Raw genomic sequence first — 19,760 nt, forward strand, 5'->3', positions numbered from 1 at the left:
TGAGAGACCCATGCTCAATAATGATTCCTGGTCGAAATTCTTACAGCATCGCTTTATCGGTTCTGGCAGCTGAATAACGGTCAGTTCCAAGGGATTTTGGGTTGTACAAAGCCAGAGCGTGCCCATATATGGCATTGGCTGCATATTTCACATGGTTTTGCATTCTGGCGTGCAGCTTCAAGTCGTTCAAAAGTATCCCAACGAAGATTATTTACTCCCCAACATTGTTCATGCATGGTTCGAAGGCAGAAGCAGTCAATATATTGGTTATGGAAGTGGTCGAGTATGACGGGTATCCCGCACATCTTGCATCGGAAATATTAGCTCTCAAGTCAGAACTTCTTCACCCATCATAATACCACATGGATTTGGACAGTCGACGATGTAGGGCTAGGTGGGTACAGCTCGAGAATCATTTTGGCCGAAAGAGGAAAGGACCTTAGGATACATGCAGGAAAGATGATGTCTAGAATGTTAATTGCCGTCACTAGTAATGCGAGTGTTCTTTTCTAGAAGCATGTAGAAGGAAGCTGTGTGAGGTACTCATGATGTTTACAGGTGTATGTGTAGTTCTCTGAAGATCAATTGCCCCGTAGACAATGTTCGGTGCTAGATGGTTGTGTGATTAAAGATTTGAGGATTTTACCATGGTGTTGTAAGTGGTCAATTTTGTGCCCTGGTAAGGAAGGTAATGAAGGGTCACCGTACAGGAAAAATTGGGCCTAACTTTGGTTGTGTCTATTACCAGGCAAGGATCAGCATCCCCATGAGTTTTGTTATTATTGTTCATATATTATTAGATCTCGGCCGTCATGTAGCTCCATTTGATTATGTTTCTGCACTCGGAGCTCTTTTTAGACTCTGCAGAGTTAACCCTCTCGAGGACCTGGGAGCAGATGGACGTTACAAGTCGTGGAGATTCTGTACAAGCAGACGGCAACAAAGTCACACCAGAATGTTTGCAGCGAGCAGAATATCATAATTGAATCCGAACTTGTATTGACAGCTGCAGTGATCCGACGGTGTCCCGTGACAAGAAGCAGATTTGGAGATGATTGCTAGATTGTAATTCGCTATGCTTGCTAACCTTGTCACTTCATCACACAGGATTCTGCTTCTTGCCAAAAAAGAATGAGCTACCTAGCAGGATTCTGTTTACTTTGGGATCTAATTATAGGAATCCAGGAGCCCAGGCAAAATCAGTTCCGCTGTACTGGCATGAACCTGAGAGATCTCAAGTCGAGATGAATCCCAAGTCCCTAGTACTCCCGTGAATATCACTTGTTTCAGAACGCAATCACAACTTTGGTCGTAATCTTTAATTTACCATAGCTCAAGCTCTCACGCCGCCAAGAACATTACGAACGAACATCGAACTTTGACCATATTCACCAAAACCCAAAACCCCTACTAAACAACAAACACAACAACCAAAAACAAAAGTACACCGAAATGATTTCCGATAATTATATCCAATCGACACAATTTCCTTGACACCTCTTTTCCACTTCAGGTTTCTCATACATACATCCGCCCTAAGCTAGAGAAAGAAAAGGGGAAAGGGAAAGATTAGCGATGCAACCTTCAGCCATTCAAAGAGCCGTGGTCCAAAGAACCATACGCGCCTCTACAACGCGCTGTGGGTTACAAACACGGAAACCCATCATCACACAATCACAACTACGATGTCTCTCGACAGAAACGGCTTCAGAACATAATTCAAATGGTTTCAATTCAGGAAAACGTGAGTTTGTCCCTTTTTTCAATTCTCCGTCCTTGCCCTGTATTGCTTGGCATTCAATTACTTGTCTGACTCGCTCCTTTTCATCGGAAGCTGGGTTTTCAATGGGGATGTCTCAGTTGATCTATAACCCATAGCTATCAACATTGTATAAGCTATGTGAAATGCCTCAGATAGATTAATCGGATGATGCCGATCTAGATAGATGGCAGAGATGCACATCTAAAAGCTAGCACTTATAGTGCATATTACCATCTCTTCACACGTGAAACCCACGTGCTCCTAACATCGTTTACTTCTTGCTTTTATTTACAACTATTCTCGGAGATATCAATCTGACAGTATACACAGGCAATTCCGAGAATGAATCATCCCACAATCAATATCGGAATGGTCGAAAGGATTACTCGTCACATGATGAACCTTTCAATGCGAAGACCAAAATGCTCGACGCTGCATTGACAGCCTTTGCATCTATCATTGTACTTGGAACAGGATTTGCCTTAGGTGGTTATCTCTATCATAGGTTCTACAAATGGATGGTTATTCATAAGATGGAAATTGCCTTCAAGCCGGGTGATCCAGTTCTAGACCTTGCCGCAACTACGAAACAGATGCCAAAGAGGTATGCAGCTGACGATGATGAACATTGGTTCGTACACAAGTTTTGCTGCTTTTAACACCCATTCCTATTCTTTACATGGAACCACATCTTCCCATTTTCTTAAACTTCTCTTTTTCTGGATTTAGTTTTTGTTCTTCATTTTCTGCCAAGATTTGTGCTTGACTTAGTAGGCATTACTGACCTCGATTAAACATAGGATCCACCGTGCAGAGCAAGAGAAAATTGACAAGATAGTACACGGAGAAGATCGTGGACACTATCATCTATTGATCGGAGAAAAGGGTGTGGGCAAATCCAGTATGTTGCTTGAGGCCATGCAGAAAATTGATGGTGAAGGAGTTAGTATGTTTGAAGCACATGCGGACCCTGAGATTTTCAGAGTACGTTTGGGAAAAGCTCTCAATTTTGAGTTCAATGAAGATTACATTGGATCATACTTCTCCGAACGAGGACCAAGAGATAGCACAGCTTTGTTGGATATTGAGAGAGCGATGAACAAATTGGAGAAAGTTGCATTGAAGAGACGGAGTACTGGTCGTGGACCTTTGGTGAGTGATGCATCTTCTTTCATCTCAGATATTACTGGCCAGGGCATGTTCTGAGTAATGTTTCAATACTTACGATCTCAGATTGTCATTATAAATGCGATACACCTTCTCCGAGACGACGAGAATGGCAAAGACCTTCTCGAGCTGTTACAACAACGTGCTGAGCAATGGGCCGCTTCCAACTTAGTCACTATGGTTTTCAACAGCGATGACTATTGGGTTTACGAAAGATTAAAGTTGCTAGCGACCCGTATGGAAGTTACCACGATTCCAGATCTTCCCCGCAGCCTAGCCGTGTCTGCACTCCAAAGATATCGCCAGAAATACTATGCCGAAACGCCTTCGACTGAAATACTAAATGAGGTTTACAACCGTGTAGGCGGCCGTCTAACATTCTTGAACCGAGTTGCCAAATCTTCTGATATGCTCGAAACATGCAACAACATCATCGACACCGAACGCCGCTGGTTCCTCAACCAATGTTGGATCCTCGGCATGGAAATGGACGACGACGTAATGGACCAACAAAAATACGCTGTAAGTATCTTCCCCCCTCTTCCCTCCCTCACACTCACACCCCCCAGTCCGCAGCCATGGTCCTAGCACAAGCGCTCGTCGCCGCCGAAAAAGACACCCCCACCTACATCGACGACGGCTCGCACAACATTCCTGAGATCCCCCTCCACAAAGCCCGCCAGATTATGACGCGCGCAGATTTCATCCAGCAATACGATCACGTGAATCTCTTCACCATTACCTCGAAAGCGATGGTGCGCGCGGATTCCGTGCCCATGCAACAAGCTTTCCGCAGTATCTGCGCCGAAGAGGGATTCGAACAACATCTCGAAGCGACGTTGCAGAGGATCAACGATATTGAGAGCTTGGGCAGAACGAGAGAGATTGTGGCGAAGGATTTGGTGCTCGGTGGGAAGTATAAGATTACGATGAGTGATGGGGAGAAGAGGGGTACAAAGGTTACGGAGGTGGTGTTGGAAGAAAAACCGGAGGAAGATGGTGGTGATGGGGAGGATAAGTAGATTGTGGGACTGGGAGTGGGAGGAAAGGATGGTGGGAAGGGTTAGTGGATGTATTTATGTATGATTGTGAGATTTTTGTATATTTAGAAGGGAGGGAGTGGAATCAAAATAGCTAGGCTATTGATATTAAATGGCAATATTTAGATAGCGTAGATCTAATTCCTCATTCTGCATATATCCGATGTGAACGATTCTCGCGAGAACTGATAGTTTGAATATTTGAACTTCATATATGGACCCCAATACTGTCTGCGCAACTTAAGACGTAATATCTTCTTCACCTGCCTTAGCGTTGCGATGGATCATAGAGTGGTAGAATAGAGAATGAGCTATGAGACTTAATGAATCGGTTTGGAAAAGCTGGCAGAAGAGTTCTTAGAAGGATTTTTTGTAATGTGTGTGAGAGTTTGGGGGAAATAGAGACAGTATATAATATTGTCTGTATAAGTCCAAGGAAGATCTATAATTGAGATGCAGAAGCGTCTCCTTGTTTTATCAAGATACTTTTTTTTGCATAAACACTGCAAGTTAAGAGAATAAGAAAGAAAGATGAACTTAAACAAGACTGCTACGAAGTTTTGTATTCATTAGGATACATTTTGGAATAAACATATACTTCCTCCGCGCCATGTTGAATGAGCAACTCAAACCCACGCATACAATCTTCTTCCTCTATCAACCGCTCCCCTTGCCCGTTTCAATCACCACTCAAACATCTCGCTCCACATCCCCCACCCCATCCTGCATTCTCATATGACGAATCCAATCGATCGCCTCCAAGAGATGTGGTACAAATTTCTGCGGCTTCTCCGTCGCCGGGAAATGTCCAATGCCAGGCATAGCCTTATGTCTCGCCCCCGGAATCTTATCACAAGTTGCTTGAGACACAGCAGGTGTATTGCTCCAATCATATTCGCCAGTCAGCATGAATACTGGACATTTTTTGGTATCAATGCTGGTGACTCTGGTGCGGCCGTCGAAACCGCCGAAGTAGAAGTCGAGATCCCCGTGGAATATTCCGTAGGCGGATGCGCTATACATGTGCCAAATGAGTTGTTTGTTGGCGAGAGGGGTGGTTGGTGACATCATCTGTGGGTGGGTTTTAGCTTTGGATTCGGCGAATGGGTAGGCTATATCATTACGCCGTAAACCCATTCTGGGTTGAAGAGTGACTGATTAACATAGGGTGACTGGTCGTTGAATTGTCGATCCATGTTAAGATACTCGCAGCTGTGGCTGTTAGTAATGCCATTATTGTGTGGATGAAAATCTCACCCTTGTAGTGGAATTGTCCCGCCGGCACCAACTTCGTCAGCTCTAGTTGCTACAGCTAAACATACTTGTCCAGCCATGGATGCTCCGCATATAATGGGTCTGTTCAATTTCAGTTTTTTGACTATTGCGGTTATAGCACCGACATAACTGTCTTCGGTATTTGTATAATCACCGGGACTAGCGGATTTTGTGTCAGTAATTTTTCCATGTTGTTCGATTGTAGAGTAACGTCAAACTTGTGGTGCTGTATGAAAGTCAAAAATTTATGATAGGACCTCTAATATTCCCAACAACAGAAAGTATATTTCAGATTACCATGTGCACTTACTTACCAGTGATTTGGAGGAGGATAACTCTTCCCATGGCCCGGTAGATCAAAAGCTATCATATTGCACTTCTCACGCATGGCAGCATGATTCATAACCCCATGATATTGTCGACCATCTGCACCGGCGGTATGGAGAAAAACTATGTCTTGTTTCCCAGAACCGCTTTGTTCATAGAAAACCTTGCACTTTCCCCATGTTGGGATGGTCAAGTATACATAACGACCAGTGACATAATCCTCATCAACTTCAGGCTCTTCATCTAATTCCATCGGCCCGCAATATGCGTCATGAAGCACTTCAAGAACTCGTCTCCAGATATGCGTATGCTGAGTAAAAGATGTTTGATCTCCTTGAATCTCAATGCCTTTTTGCTTAATGTTCATTCCAAACATACCCCAATAGCTTTGAAAGGGAGCAACTGGGATCGGGTGAAAGAATTGCTCCCAATGTCTAAGCGATGCTAATAGTATGAATGAAGCCTCCTGGGCCGTACCAACTCTCGCGTGACATTTACCGTTATCTATGGCAATAATTATAATGTTGTTTGAGGCCGATGCACCAATTCCAAAGGTTATTTGGGGAAGAATGGCCGGGGTCTTTACAAAAGCATTATATTGAGAATCTTTGTTAATCAGTTCGTCAAAGGCTGGAAGAGTTGAATGAAGTTGATCTGATAGATCGGTCCAGCGAGAAAAGGAAGCCATCCTGAAGGATCCCTTAATGCATGAATGAAAAGAGCGAACTGAAAGAACGTGGAAATGTGTAAAAAAAGAAGGGACAATGTTTGATGAAAAGGTGTTAAAGACTCGTCCTAATCTGCATGAACTAAACATATTGGTGAGAGTGTTACCTACCCCGCAGCAAGAACATGACACCAATGTACTTGCACAACTTGGCAACAAGAACAAAACACTTTTCTAACCAAACAATCTGGAGTGTGCATTTGAGCTAGGAAGTAATAAGTAACAGAGGCACACAAGAAGCAGTCTGTGTGGCTTTTCCAAAGTGATTCCATACATCAAGGGACATGGCTTATAATACCAACTGGAGTTCTTTGAGATTCGTGTTTTGTCGACCTTCCACCAATACCTCATGAACAACACCCGAAATGCATTCTTGTCTTGGTTCTTTGATCATGATATCTTGTTTGTATTGGGAGTTGACATGTAATTGAGTGAACATAGGATGGATGCATTTGTTTGCTTGCTCTTGTTATCTGCTCAATCCACCAGCATCGCGAATATGAGCGCTTGATTGCGTATGAATGGTATGGGCAGGAGCTGTCAAGTTTCTCGAAGTACCAACATATTGCATGTCACATCTATATAAGAGATCTTGAGTATCTTGTTTTACACTGTACACACAGTCTGGGTCTCAATCTTTGCCAGGAGATCCGAGGCTTAACCGACCTGACTGACTAATCAGCCTGCACAAACACACAAATAGGTCCGAGCTGAAGCTTTAGATACCAGATCCTTACTATTCTAGCGGCCGCTAGATCCGAGTTCCCAAAAAATAAAATCATTAACGTTACTGAGTAAATCAATAATAACTCTACGCGCCAAAGTTGATTCAAGTCAATTCTTCAGACACGACCCCTCCTTTCTACCAACTTTCATTGACGATTCCCTCATCAAAGTTCACAGAAACGATCCAAAGTAATATGAATCGCAAAGCATGTTAAGTTGGGCCAAAGGATTATTCTCCTCACAGTTGGAACCCGAGAATTTAGAAGAGGATCCGATAAGTGATCAAACTGATAAGATAATTCAAGGTAGATCAAACTTTTTTATTATTTGCTTTTGAGAGACCTGAGATTGTTGCACATCTCCCCAATTGTCCTTGACATATTTGTTTTGGTGTAGAGGACTGATTGTCACCTCCTAATTCAGAATCCGAAACAACTCTATCTCTCCTGAACAGAGATCTAATCATGGACAATTCTCGAGAACCTGCAAGTGACCAATTTGGTAGCATAGATGACCACATTGGTACCAGCACGAAGAAGCACAAGAAAGATAAGAAGAAGAAGAATAAGAATAAGAGTATGGGTGGATCAGCAAGTGTTCTACAGAGAGAATATCAGATTGCTGGCATTCAAGAAAGCTCAGAAGAAGTCGGCGCGTCAGAACGGAATACAACTACTTCACCTACACCAGCCTCGGAATTGAGCGCGAAAAAGGAAAAGCGAAGACGACAAAAGTTAAATCATAATGCTCATACCGAGGATGCAGATAGACAAGAGGCAAGCTCAGAAGCTTACCCATCTGGGCAAATTGACCAGCCAGAGCTTGGTACAGAAGAATTGACTGAGTTGGGCAACACTATACAATCAAAATCGCAACAAAAGCGCAAGCATCGGAAGTCTCAACAAGGAGAATCGCAGATTATCTACGAAGACTATGTCTCAAATGAGCCAGTTGACGCAGCACAATTGGAAGATACAAAACATCAAGAATCTGAAGTCGAGATGACAACCACCGATTCGGCGTTGAAAAAGAAAAACCGTCGCAAGAACCACAGATCCAGCACATTACATTCGGCACCACTAGGTGAAGAGGAAATTCTCCAACAAATAGAGACTAAAGCCGGAGGGGACTTGACCCATGCCAACGAAAAATCGAAGAAAAAGAAAAAGTCAAAGATGGAGAAGACAGTTGCATCAGAAGTTGCGCAAGGGAATGAGGAAGCTCGCGATCGAAATCGAATTCCGATCTTAATCGACGAAGTCTCTTTAGGAGATGCTTTGAACAACCATTTTGGAGACGAATCTTACCTTTCGAAGTCGAATACTAGCAAGAGAGATCAATCACAAGAAAACATTGAGGAAAATGTTACTCAGGTGCTGGGCAATAAAAGCCATACTTCTGACAAATCTATACCCTCAAAGTCAAAGGCCAAAAAATCTGTCGCTAAACCAAAGACTCCGAAAGTCAACCGAGCGGAAGCTGGCGATGCAAACTCGGCTGCCCTACTGAATCAATTCATCTCTGCCGGCAAGAATCGTCGCTTGGAATCAGAACCAGCTGTTCCGTCTGCAAAGGCTCTTGGGAAGAGGCCAGCTGTTGATGAACAAGTTGAGCACCAATCGAAGAAAAGAAAACAAATTGATCCAGATCCCAGAAATGGTGACATTCGCTCAATGTTTTCGGACGATGCTCAACATGGAGGTTCCACTGTGACTGCATCAAAAACTAAGCAAAAGACAAGACAGCCTGCATCGAATGTTGATGTGGTTATTTCATCACCTGCTGTAAGAACAAGTCGTTCTGGAAATGAAGAGATGGCCGGCTGGACCGCTTCTGACAGAAGATCAGCATCTGCCGGGAATGCTCAAGACTCCTCGGATGATAGTTCGGAGTATGAGGAACGGTCAGTGGATACATCAACCACTCGTCGAAAGAGGTATTTGCCTGTTGATGAGCCTTCTCTAGTGGCAATGGACACACCAAAATCGGGCAAAAAATCAAAGCAAAAACAAGCAACAGCCGAAAAATCGACCAACAAAAAATCCACCAAGGCCAAAAAAGATCCTTCGAGCGGAGCTAAGCCAAAACGCAGCAGAAGTCAATCTGTTACGAGACCAAGGGACGGGAATGGAAGACTCAATGAAGACGAGACAAGGAGGATCGCAGACGCCGTGGAGTTGTATCGTGTCGACAATGACTTGGAACAGCATGCTCTCAATACCATCATTCAGAACAATGCTCTCAATGATGGAAAGAAATTTTGGGATTTCATGACAGAGGAAGTACCTGATGTTGCCAAGCGAAACCTCCAGAGTTGGTGCAGGAGAAACTTTCACAACTATGCAGCACGAGGTGTCTGGACTCCCGAGCAAGATGAAGAATTGATGGAACTCTTCAAGACAATGCCCAAAAAGTGGTCTCTCATCGGTGCTCGGCTCAATCGTTTGCCTGATGATTGTCGTGATCGCTGGAGAAATTATCTATCTGTCACAAATTTAGAACTTGGTCCCTGGAAACTTGAGGAGGAACATCAGCTCAAAGATGCTGTCAAAAAATGTATCGACCTCGTTCGTGAAGATAGACGTCGAGAGGGACTGCTCACACCTGAGGAGGAAAACGACGATACTTATCACGAACACGATATAAGCTGGATGAAAGTCAGTGAGCTCATGGATCTTTCCAGGAGTCATCTTCAGTGCTATCGAAAGTGGAAGTCGATCAAAAATCGAGAACGAGCTACTACAGATGACCTTGTCGCGGAACGTATTGTAATCAGCAACAGCTGGAAGAACCTCAAAAGTTATCAGGAAGCAACCAAGACTCTGGCTGGAGAGAAGTTACAGTTTTTAAAAGCTATTCGCGATAGTAAAGCAGGAGCGGAGAGTAAGATTGATTGGAGAGCGATTGACGAAAAGCTCGATCGAAACCACGATGCAATGGAAATGAGAATCTGTCTTCGCGGCTTGGTACATAATATTACAACCCATGCTAATAAGACTCTTCAAGAGAATGTTCAGCTACTCATCGAAGCATATGAGCAATCAGCACCTCATGAACCCGAAGGTTATGTTGACTTGCCTTTTGAATCGACCGGTCTAAAGAAGAGAACCAGGAAGTCGAAAACCAGTGCCATATTTGAGAACAATCCCGAGCTTTACGATGTGGGTGGTAGTGGCTCCAAGGCCAAGATGAGACATCGTATGCTTAAGACAAATGAATCACAAGGAGACCACAATTCTGCCGGCAACCAAGAGAGCGAGCAATTTAATGATTCTGTTCAAGTTCCTGATTCGGCAAAGAAGCCCAAACGTGCAGCTCCTGTCAAGAAACCAATCAAATCATTTGCATTGAGCACTGAAAGGGTAGTGGATAGCGACGTCGAAAATGATAACGATGATGGTGTACCAACCAGTGCGCAGAAGCCTCGATCTGAGGACGAAGACGAAGACGAAGACGATGATGAAAATGCTCAGAAACCACGATCGAAGACAAAGCAGGTTACGCACAAGAAGAAGAGTCAACTGGCAGCCAGAACGAAAACTGTCGAAGAGAGCAGTGAAGATGAGCCAGAGCGCCAGCCAGAATCTGATTCCAACTCAGATTCTGAGGATGTTGAAATGGCTGATGCACAGTACGATTTGAACGATAAATATCCCAGCAATGAAACTTCTCAATCTACTCAATTTCATCTCGGCAGCAGTGGCTCCAATGGTAATAAGAAGAACAAGAATTCCATCAGCCGTAAGCCGGAAGACATACCCCTCAATGATTTTGTTCAGAACTACTCTCCCGTCGACTCCGATGAAGATTCCGAAATGCAAGACCCAGATGAACTACAAGTTCCTGCTACACCAGAACATGAATTGCAAGAGGGATATAGCGAGCTGAGAGAAGAAAGTGCAGACCTCGATGAGTCTGGTCAAGTTTATTCAAATGGTCATGGCGATGCGGAGAGTGATGCAGAGAGTATCATGGACGATATGTCAGATATTCCAGCCAAAGTAATGAAGAAGAGGGCACCTGGTATTAATGGTGAGGGAGGTATATATTTCGGCAGAGAATCAAGCGTTGAGCTCGATCAATAAATAAGAGGTGCGAGAAGAAAGGTACACACACTATCACAATGGATCGGTTGCTTGCTTGTTAGCTTATGAGTGGAGGATACCCGGGGAAAAGAAATTTGCTGTTGGAAGGAGTTAAGAGGGTGTAAGGGATATGGTATTGTACATTTTTCAACTGCACAAGTTGGTGCGTTTCAAGCAACATAAAAAGCTAAGTGATTTGCGAGCACATATCAAATGAATGCAAGCGAGCATACATATCTGAGATGTAGAAATTTTGGGAGACTAATTACCAAGTCATAAGAACGACCACACGGTATCATAGATAGCATGAATACAGAGGGTAAAGCATAAGTCTCTCTAGCAGTGGTGATTATTTTTCATTTCCAATTTTCCAAGGTGATGAAATCTCCTAAAGTAGTTATTCAATACGTAAACTATCAAAATGTATAACGCCGAGCCGACCCTGTCCTGTTGGTCCTTATTCCAGAGTATCTGATACACAATGTTTTTTGCAGTTTTCCCTCCCATCGCCCGGCCTTCCCATGCTTTTGAAAGGAAGATTGTGGTTTGATCGCTAAATATGCATTTATCTCCCTTGTTTGTGGTTGTCGAGAATACATCATATCGTTATATCTCATCTCATACATGCCACAACTAACCCCTCCCAGGCAACCCCCCACCCCACCAAATCTTCAAGATCCTCTAACATCCATCCACTTTATCTTCTGACGACGCTGATGAAGATACAGAAGAAGTATCAAAGTCCGTCTCGGCATATAAATCAAGGTGGGGATCTCGTTCGTAATCCTCATCTAAACCCGAGATGTGAAGAATAGAAGAAGTCTGCTGGGAAGACTCATCCATATGAATGCGTGTACGAGAATCTGTCGTTTTGCTTCCTCCATTTTCAGGAATGGAGTTCTGTTTTTGTTGCTGTTTTTTATGCATTGTCTCTGAATGTTCGACGTTTATGGAAGCATCGGAATTTGAAGTATCACGAGATTGGGGGTCGGGTTTGGATTTTTCGGGTTCCCGGGGTATAGTGAGATCATTCTCGAAGAACTTGATGTATTTGAAATAGTTGTTGAAGTGCTCATCGCAATTTTCTAGGGCGGGAGAAAACGAGACGAGGTCGGGGGTGTGGAGGGAATAAGGGGTGCGGGGTATGTGGGAGAGTGGAGAAGAGTGAGATGGATGAGACAGGTGAGATAGGGATGAGTTGGGTTTGTGTGTGTATGTGTAATGAGATTCATCATCATCATCATCATCATCATCATCATCGTCGTCGTCGTCTGGGTTGTTTTCTATATCCATGTTTATATCGAAGTCGCTATCAATATCGATATCATAGCCGCATTCATTTCTCTCCAAGAAACGTGGTGGCTTTTCCACAGCGTCCGGTGTGTAGCGAGAGAACCCTGTCCCTGTCTCTGCCTCTGGCCCAATGTGGCGCGAGGCTTCATTTGAGGCTTCATATGAGGCTTCGCTGTTGGGTGTTGGGATCTCATGAGAGGTACTGGGATATGTTAGAACGTGGTAGTGGTGCCTTGAATTTGTAAGGATGGATGGATTCATAGGTACGTACACAGTATCTGCCGAGACATTTCTTGCTGGTGAAGAAGTAGGGGTTGTTTCTTTTGATACGGGGGTACATTTGATATCTCCTTCTTCTGATGTTGTTGTTTCGGTCATTGTTACCCAGTCGGTTTGATATGGGGTGTTGTGGTTTTTAGGGGAGGTTTGTGATGGGTTGTTGGTGTTGGGGGAGGAGTTGGTTTCGCGGGAGGGCATTATAGTACGGAAATGGGCTGAGTGAATATCATTATCTGAAAAGGGAGTTGATCTGTTGAAGGTTCATGGATATGGGTTGAAGAATGACCGTTTACAATGCAACGATTAAAGTGTGGAACGGGCTACGCAGTAGACTTTATAGAACGAAGTTTTGGGACATGGGCATCGGGCGAGGGTGAGGGGAAAGGAAAGAGGAAAATCACTAGGAGGGCATGAGATCATAGAGGTACGACTGTTGTAGATTTGTATCTACATGATATGTATTCTGTGAGGCGTACGATGTACTCGGTGACTGAAAGGGAAATTATACACATATCGTAGCTATATTGATCCATGACCGAGCATTCACATGTAAATATGTGTTCTGCCGTGATGATGTGTTATAAGCTAAGAGGCAGGCCTTCTTCTAGAAGACAAAAAGAAGGAATCCTTCCGGGCGAGGATACAAGGTACCCCGGATATCAACCATGTCGAAGGATCCCAAGGCTGCGACTGAAACTCCGTTCTGAACCACAAGATGTGAAAGAAAGGGTACTAACACCTCTGACTCATGTATTCTCATGTTCTCCTGCCTATTCTTCAATATGCCTTGTACAACGTCAATAGCATCCCAAACCCAAAATATATCCAAGATAATGTGCCTCACCACAACATCTTCGTATACTGCACGAAATAATGTAGTAATGTAAGCTCAGAACCCAATCTTACTTCACTCAACTCAGAACCCAATCTCGGAAATCATTCTTCCATCCCAGCCTCTTGCATCCCGCCCTTTCGCATCTTAACTTACCTCATATTCAAGCCCAAGATCAATCCTTAAGCCACTGCATGTATGGAGTAGTGTAGCGACATTTCCTGACCAGACATCTGAGCAACAGATTGGATAATTTAATACCTCATACAAACAAACCCTCGTGTAAATAGTTAGAATGAAAGAGGCAGACAAAAGGGTTTAAATAAACCTGAAATCCGGATGAAACCAAAGATGTCGGCATAAGAATATCACTGAGGTCCAATTGATACATGAGGCTGAAGGATGCAGGGAAGATACCAAGAAGTGAGAACGAATACGGGGCGGGGACGGGAGAAGATGAGGCTGGCGGGCGAGTGCCATTTGATAATAGGGAAAAAGGAATGAAGATCATGATGGAAGCCTCGAATCTGAAAGACGCGAATTGTGAGAAGAAGGACAATGTGATAGTTTGGGGAAGGCTAGTGGCTGTGCCCGACTGTGGCGGCGGCACAGTAAACTAGCCAAGCCGGATAGAGGAAAGACGCATCACCCGTCGACATAAATACAGGGCATTGTTATAATCGTGATGTGAAAGCTAATGCATTATGATATCTATTAATTGTGTGTACTTTTTTCCAACCTTCAACACAACAGAGCAAGGCGCAAGAACGCCTTGAGATCTCTTGAACGTACGAACGTACGAACCCACACGGCTAGCAACATCGGGCGTATTAAATTATCCCGAGTCCATGCCCTATCCTTCTATTAAACATTGGGCGTTGTATGTGCCAGCACATATCAGAAGTGACAAATTTGCCTGTATCCTCTGATTTCAAATCCAAAACCGCCGTACCAAGTTCCGTCTAACCCTTGTTGACTTATCCCGAATCTATTCCTGCCATAACCCCCATAAATATCCCAGCCCGGCAAAGAAACAACTGCATGGAAAAGAGCAAAGCATCACCTCGATGTCGTCGAGTCTGGCTTTCCCCCATGCGAGTCAGAAGTCATGCTCCTACGTAGCATTTCTAATTGTACGTCCAGAAGACACGGGGATTCCGCAGAATCACACATAAAGGAGCCATTCTGAGATGCCTTGGCCTTTCGTGCGCGGGCTTGTCGCTGCTTGTTCTCATGCTCCAGGGATTGCAATTGTTGTTGATATTCAGTAAGAGAATCCATAATATTAACAATCGAGATTTAATCAGAATTCGTGATCCTTTCGAAAAGTAATTGTGGGCGTGACTGATTGTGGCTGGAAGGACCGGATCTTGTGCTTCTCAGAAGCTGCGATGAGATCGAGTATATTGTAGGAATTTGGTAGTTGACAATTCTGAATCAATTGCTGGGATGAATTATGAGCTCGGTATAGATGGAGAGTTGAATGGAGGAGGATGTTGAAGGTCATGCAATGTGCTTGATATATTTGTTGGAATGGGATTATCCCGTATCTAAAAATAGATGTTGGATGGATTCGAAACGAAGTATTCTGATTCGCGATGGAAACAAAAATGTATTGTTCTTGACTCGAAGGAATGTGACTGAATGTTCTAAGAACTTTCTAGGGATATTATCAACTAAATATATATCCCCATTATGGTCAAAGTCCATGTCTCGCAGATCTCCTGTAATGTTAGCGCCAATTTATCGTGGGATGCGATGAAGCAATCCTCTCACTCCTCTGTTTCGTCGATTAGCCGCCTGTCTCAAATCTTTGCCGCATATAATTCTACCTTTCGGAACCAATGCGTACCTACAATGATTTGAGTAAACACGGTAGACTGTTGTATATCTAATTTAAAACTCGTAACAGATTTCGACCTGCCGTAAGCCGCGAAACTTCCATTATTGTTACAGAGCCATCAACATCGTCTGATGTTAATAATTAAAAGATCATAATAGGACACACCTCTAGAAACTTCAAAACAGAGCTTCCTGAGCTTGTATCAAACGTTCTTTCTTCTGCGTGGCTGTGCATCCCCGATGGCGTCCTTTTCACCAATTATGACAGGCTCTGTTCGTTCATCCATTGCATCGCCACCAACTACCCATGTCTTCATTACCTCCTTGACCTCCTGCAGCTTCTTCGCTTGCCCTTTGGCTTCTCCAACTCGTCTGATGTAGCCCATGTAAACTACCACCTCGGCAATGCCAACCAGGAGACTACCACTCATACTCAAAGCTAATCGGGCAGGTGTGCTCCACCATCTTGCAGCCATCCATAACCCAAATGCACAAGCAATAATAGATACAATGACATTAAATATAACAGCAATTTGTCGATCGATGTCCGCATATGTAACGTCGTCATCCTCAGTGTTTCCTGCTTCTGGAAAGTTGGCAGTGAAAGCATGAGCGGCAGATGTAGACGGGAATCTTTGTGCGAATGTTTCCATAGGAGGCGGCGGATTTGTCATTCGTTCATATGCTCGAGCTTCCTCTTCGCGTCGAAGTCTTGCCATCAGAGCTTTATATTCCGACGTCTACAGATGATATAATGTTAGCTTAGATGCCTATCGCCCAACGCCGAGCATGTGCCATTTGGAACATGTAGTGAATATCTTAATCGAGCTTATTTCAGATATTAAATTGAATCGGCATCGGCAGATTTGAATCATAACTTACAGGCTCCGCCTTTGGTACGGGAGGTGAAACATAGACACGAGACCCTCGAAGCAAGAGCTCCAAAGTGAGCGGTGAAAGATTATGTTTCCTTAAATTTCGAGATAGATCAATGGTTTGACCATGAGATATGGGATTACCAATTTTAGGATTTTCTAACAGTGGTTCCTGTGACACCTTTGCATTTTCTGCCAGGTTTGCGTCTTCCAAACTCGCTGTGGGCACATCCTGCTGTGCCAGCAATTTAGTCTGGATATTCTCTTCAGTGATATCTGCATCTGTCTTGTTGTCTTCCGCATTCAGTTGGACTTTGTTTTCCGAGGAGGTTTTCAGATTGTCTTCTTCAATTCCTCTCTCCGTTTGCTGTTCACTAGGCAGCTGTGTTGGCTCGTCATGAGAATGGCCATTTTCGAATTTGTGGAGGAGTTTTAATGCTTCAACTATAGCCGGAGTCATGGTAAGGAGAACCATTTTCGCAATCTATGAATGTATCAAGTAGTTCACCACAATCTCAGATGTTTGTGATAGCTCCAATATCATTTCCCGCTTTCAAAGCTTATCGGTAAAAGTTGCTTATCGGCATCAACTTGTCCGACATTGGTCTAGTCCAACCGAAATATTCATGCTCGGAATCTTGCGGGGAATAATTTTTATATTCCTTACATTCTTTCATACATACCAGGTTTACAAGGACTACTACGGCCGCTTTTGACTTCGAGGTACTAATACGTCGAATTGAGTATTTAAACTGTCTTTTCCACGAAGAAAAACTGGTATTTCGACATAGTGGGGGTTTCATAGGCCATGAGAAATTATTCAATGAGGGCTTCGAAGCTCTTACCCAGCTCCTCCATAACCAGAACGCAGGTCAATGGCGCATGTTTTCGGTGTCAATTAGCTTGCACGGCATCGCTACGTCCTATACTCACTCGTCCATACCATTATAACTCTACAAGGCGGAAGCAATCAACCTGGGCGCAGGCGGTATCTGTGGCGTCCAATGTATTTTCAAATGCTACCACCCGGGCGACAGGAGGGGCCGATTCGATAGACCCTTTACGAATGGTTGCGAAAGAGATGAAGTTTCTGACTGGCAACATACGGCAACTCCTTGGATCTGGACATCCTTCTCTCGACACTGTTGCGAAATACTATACACAAGCTGAAGGCAAGCATGTACGACCTATGATTGTACTACTAATGTCTAGAGCTACAGCCTTAGCGCCCAAATCTCCTCGATATAATCCCAATCAAGAAATTGCAGATATAGACAACCCAATATCGCCGACTACCATTCTTTCGGATGTAAATCCTACCGCACCTACATTAAACCCTTTGGCACATGTGCCAGAACATATTCGTCAGCCGAAAGTGACATACTCCCCTCTCAAAGACGTTTGGCTGAGATTACGGAACTTATTCACACTGCGTCCCTTTTACATGATGATGTCATCGATCATTCCGTCTCGCGGCGAGGCAACCCATCTGCCAATCTCGAATTTGGGAACAAAATGGCAGTCTTGGCTGGGGATTTTTTGTTGAGCCGAGCCTCAGTAGCTCTTGCACGTCTGCGTGATGCGGAAGTCACCGAATTATTGGCGACAGTCATTGCGAACCTTGTCGAGGGAGAATTCATGCAATTGAAGAACACCGCGCAAGACGAAAAGAATCCTGTTTGGACTGAAGAGACGATCTCTTACTACCTACAAAAGACATACCTGAAAAGCGCAAGCTTAATTTCAAAGTCATGCCGGGCAGCGGCTTTACTCGGAGGATCAGATGGTGTTACTGTTGATGCAGCGTATGATTATGGTAAGAACCTGGGATTGGCATTCCAGCTTGTTGATGATATGTTGGATTATACAATCAGCGAGAAAGAACTGGGAAAGCCGGCAGGAGCCGACTTGGAATTGGGTCTTGCGACTGCCCCATTGATATTTGCATGGAAGAATAACAAAGAGCTGGGCTCCCTAGTGGGAAGGAAGTTCTCTCAGGAAGGAGATGTGTTGCGGGTAGGTTATCTCACGACGAGTATATAAGAGTTCGCACTAACAGAATCGCAGGCAAGGGAATTAGTGCTACAAAGCGATGGCTTAGAGCAAACTCGTGCCTTGGCTGAAGAATATGCGAGCAGGGCAATTTCTGCCATCAGTGCATTCCCCGACAGCGAGGCCAAGGATGGCCTGATAGAAATGGCGGATAAGACCTTGAAACGAAGGAAATGAATGAAATGTACAAAATAGAAGTTTTTGGTTTGTACCAACGATATCACGCCTTCTGTACCGGATGCAAAACAATTGTATTATACAAAAAGCTTTCAACTTGGCGGGAATTATATAGACAGGATCTCAAGAATCAAAATAGACGCTTAATACCTCCAGGAATCAAAGGCCGATTTTTGTATTAATATTAACCCGGTTTGCACAAATAGCTCTTTGATTCTACAACCCGTATCACGTGTCTTTCTACCTGGTAGTTCGCAAATCTCTTCGGCCTGTGGTCACATATCCTTCCATAGAAATCTTGAATTAACTCAATAACCTACTTCAAATGTACATGTATATCCTTAGGAGTTCAACTATAGCTACCTGGGCTGGGTGTGAGCTTTTTAGAACGTAGGGCAAGTATTATTATTCCAGCGGCGCCTATACAATAAAAGCAAATGCACCCGAACCATTCGTTTCTATGTCAACCTCAATACGCACCACGACCACATCTTTCCCTGTCCACAACAGTGCCCTACGTTGATAACATTCTGCCCGACTTCTTGTATACCTCCAATAAATCACATGATATATTGGGAATTATCAGGAAACCTAGCACACTCGCACGAACAAAATGACATTCCAATCACCACTTCAAGGTTCCTCACATGAGACCATCGAAATGCTTAAGGTTTGTTTGGTGAAACATGACTGCATTTTGGACAGAAAGCGTTCATAAACTCACTGTGACAGTATTGGGTCCTAGACAACTTATCCACGGGCAGATGCCATCTCAAAGTAACCACCCAGCTCGAACCTGACGGGTACGAGTATTTACCCGTTAATATTCCCACATTCTCACAGATAGCACTTTCCCGGAATCCAATGATGCAGGTCAGCCATCACTCGCATGGCGTTCAAGTACCTGAAGTGAAGATTCTGCAAACTTACCGTCCCTTCGCAAGTCTTGATTTAACGAGTCAATACGTGAGAACCTCTGGGGCGATATCAGAGTGTTGTGAGTATTCATGTTACAATCAACGTATACTCGGTCATATTACCTTCATACCTAGATACCAGCCTTAGGCAACCTTCTTCATGTAAGAAAAAGAACTCTATAACATGAAGAAAGCCGAATTTGGGGGAATAAGACAACTTCATAGTATCTGCCCAGGTGCAGTAACTCTCAGAATTCTTATTGATTCAATAAGGCAAGGCTGAGAACAAGGCTTTTGAAAGTTAGGAGAACAATCAAACATAATATGACTATATTTCAGTTTCACTCTTGAGTTCACCTTTTGGTGTACAAAGATGAAGGGTTC

The 19,760-nt window shown here is 43.8% G+C and overlaps 7 protein-coding genes across 7 annotated transcripts; 3 read left to right on the forward strand and 4 right to left on the reverse strand.

Annotated features, from left to right (window-relative positions):
• Window positions 1-1,575: 1,575 nt before the first annotated feature.
• On the forward strand, window positions 1,576-3,951 carry Bfra_002815 (uncharacterized protein; the record flags this gene model as incomplete). The annotated part of the gene is made up of 5 exons (XM_037333229.1): window positions 1,576-1,744; window positions 2,093-2,393; window positions 2,563-2,914; window positions 2,996-3,451; window positions 3,499-3,951. The coding sequence occupies 5 exons, from the start codon at window positions 1,576-1,578 to the stop codon at window positions 3,949-3,951; spliced, it is 1,731 nt and encodes a 576-aa protein (XP_037195357.1).
• Window positions 3,952-4,659: 708 nt separating this feature from the next.
• Window positions 4,660-6,259, reverse strand: Bfra_002816 (putative alpha beta hydrolase fold family protein; the record flags this gene model as incomplete). The annotated part of the gene is made up of 4 exons (XM_037333230.1): window positions 4,660-5,040; window positions 5,094-5,181; window positions 5,227-5,403; window positions 5,559-6,259. The coding sequence occupies 4 exons, from the start codon at window positions 6,257-6,259 to the stop codon at window positions 4,660-4,662; spliced, it is 1,347 nt and encodes a 448-aa protein (XP_037195358.1).
• A 328-nt stretch (window positions 6,260-6,587) lies between these two features.
• Bfra_002817 (uncharacterized protein) lies at window positions 6,588-6,869 on the reverse strand (the record flags this gene model as incomplete). Its single annotated transcript, XM_037333231.1, has 2 exons — window positions 6,588-6,763; window positions 6,785-6,869. The coding sequence occupies 2 exons, from the start codon at window positions 6,867-6,869 to the stop codon at window positions 6,588-6,590; spliced, it is 261 nt and encodes an 86-aa protein (XP_037195359.1).
• A 363-nt stretch (window positions 6,870-7,232) lies between these two features.
• On the forward strand, window positions 7,233-11,109 carry Bfra_002818 (putative dna-binding protein; the record flags this gene model as incomplete). Its single annotated transcript, XM_037333232.1, has 2 exons — window positions 7,233-7,329; window positions 7,448-11,109. The coding sequence occupies 2 exons, from the start codon at window positions 7,233-7,235 to the stop codon at window positions 11,107-11,109; spliced, it is 3,759 nt and encodes a 1,252-aa protein (XP_037195360.1).
• Window positions 11,110-11,790: 681 nt separating this feature from the next.
• Bfra_002819 (uncharacterized protein) lies at window positions 11,791-12,879 on the reverse strand (the record flags this gene model as incomplete). Its single annotated transcript, XM_037333233.1, has 2 exons — window positions 11,791-12,604; window positions 12,674-12,879. The coding sequence occupies 2 exons, from the start codon at window positions 12,877-12,879 to the stop codon at window positions 11,791-11,793; spliced, it is 1,020 nt and encodes a 339-aa protein (XP_037195361.1).
• A 2,679-nt stretch (window positions 12,880-15,558) lies between these two features.
• Bfra_002820 (putative vacuolar h+-atpase assembly protein) lies at window positions 15,559-16,705 on the reverse strand (the record flags this gene model as incomplete). Its single annotated transcript, XM_037333234.1, has 2 exons — window positions 15,559-16,095; window positions 16,238-16,705. The coding sequence occupies 2 exons, from the start codon at window positions 16,703-16,705 to the stop codon at window positions 15,559-15,561; spliced, it is 1,005 nt and encodes a 334-aa protein (XP_037195362.1).
• Window positions 16,706-17,053: 348 nt separating this feature from the next.
• On the forward strand, window positions 17,054-18,459 carry Bfra_002821ia (putative decaprenyl-diphosphate synthase subunit 1 protein; the record flags this gene model as incomplete). The annotated part of the gene is made up of 3 exons (XM_037333235.1): window positions 17,054-17,594; window positions 17,753-18,246; window positions 18,298-18,459. The coding sequence occupies 3 exons, from the start codon at window positions 17,054-17,056 to the stop codon at window positions 18,457-18,459; spliced, it is 1,197 nt and encodes a 398-aa protein (XP_037195363.1).
• Window positions 18,460-19,760: the final 1,301 nt, after the last annotated feature.

Source organism: Botrytis fragariae (assembly GCF_013461495.1).
Source record: "Botrytis fragariae strain BVB16 chromosome Unknown tig00000012, whole genome shotgun sequence".
NCBI lineage: Eukaryota > Fungi > Ascomycota > Leotiomycetes > Helotiales > Sclerotiniaceae > Botrytis > Botrytis fragariae.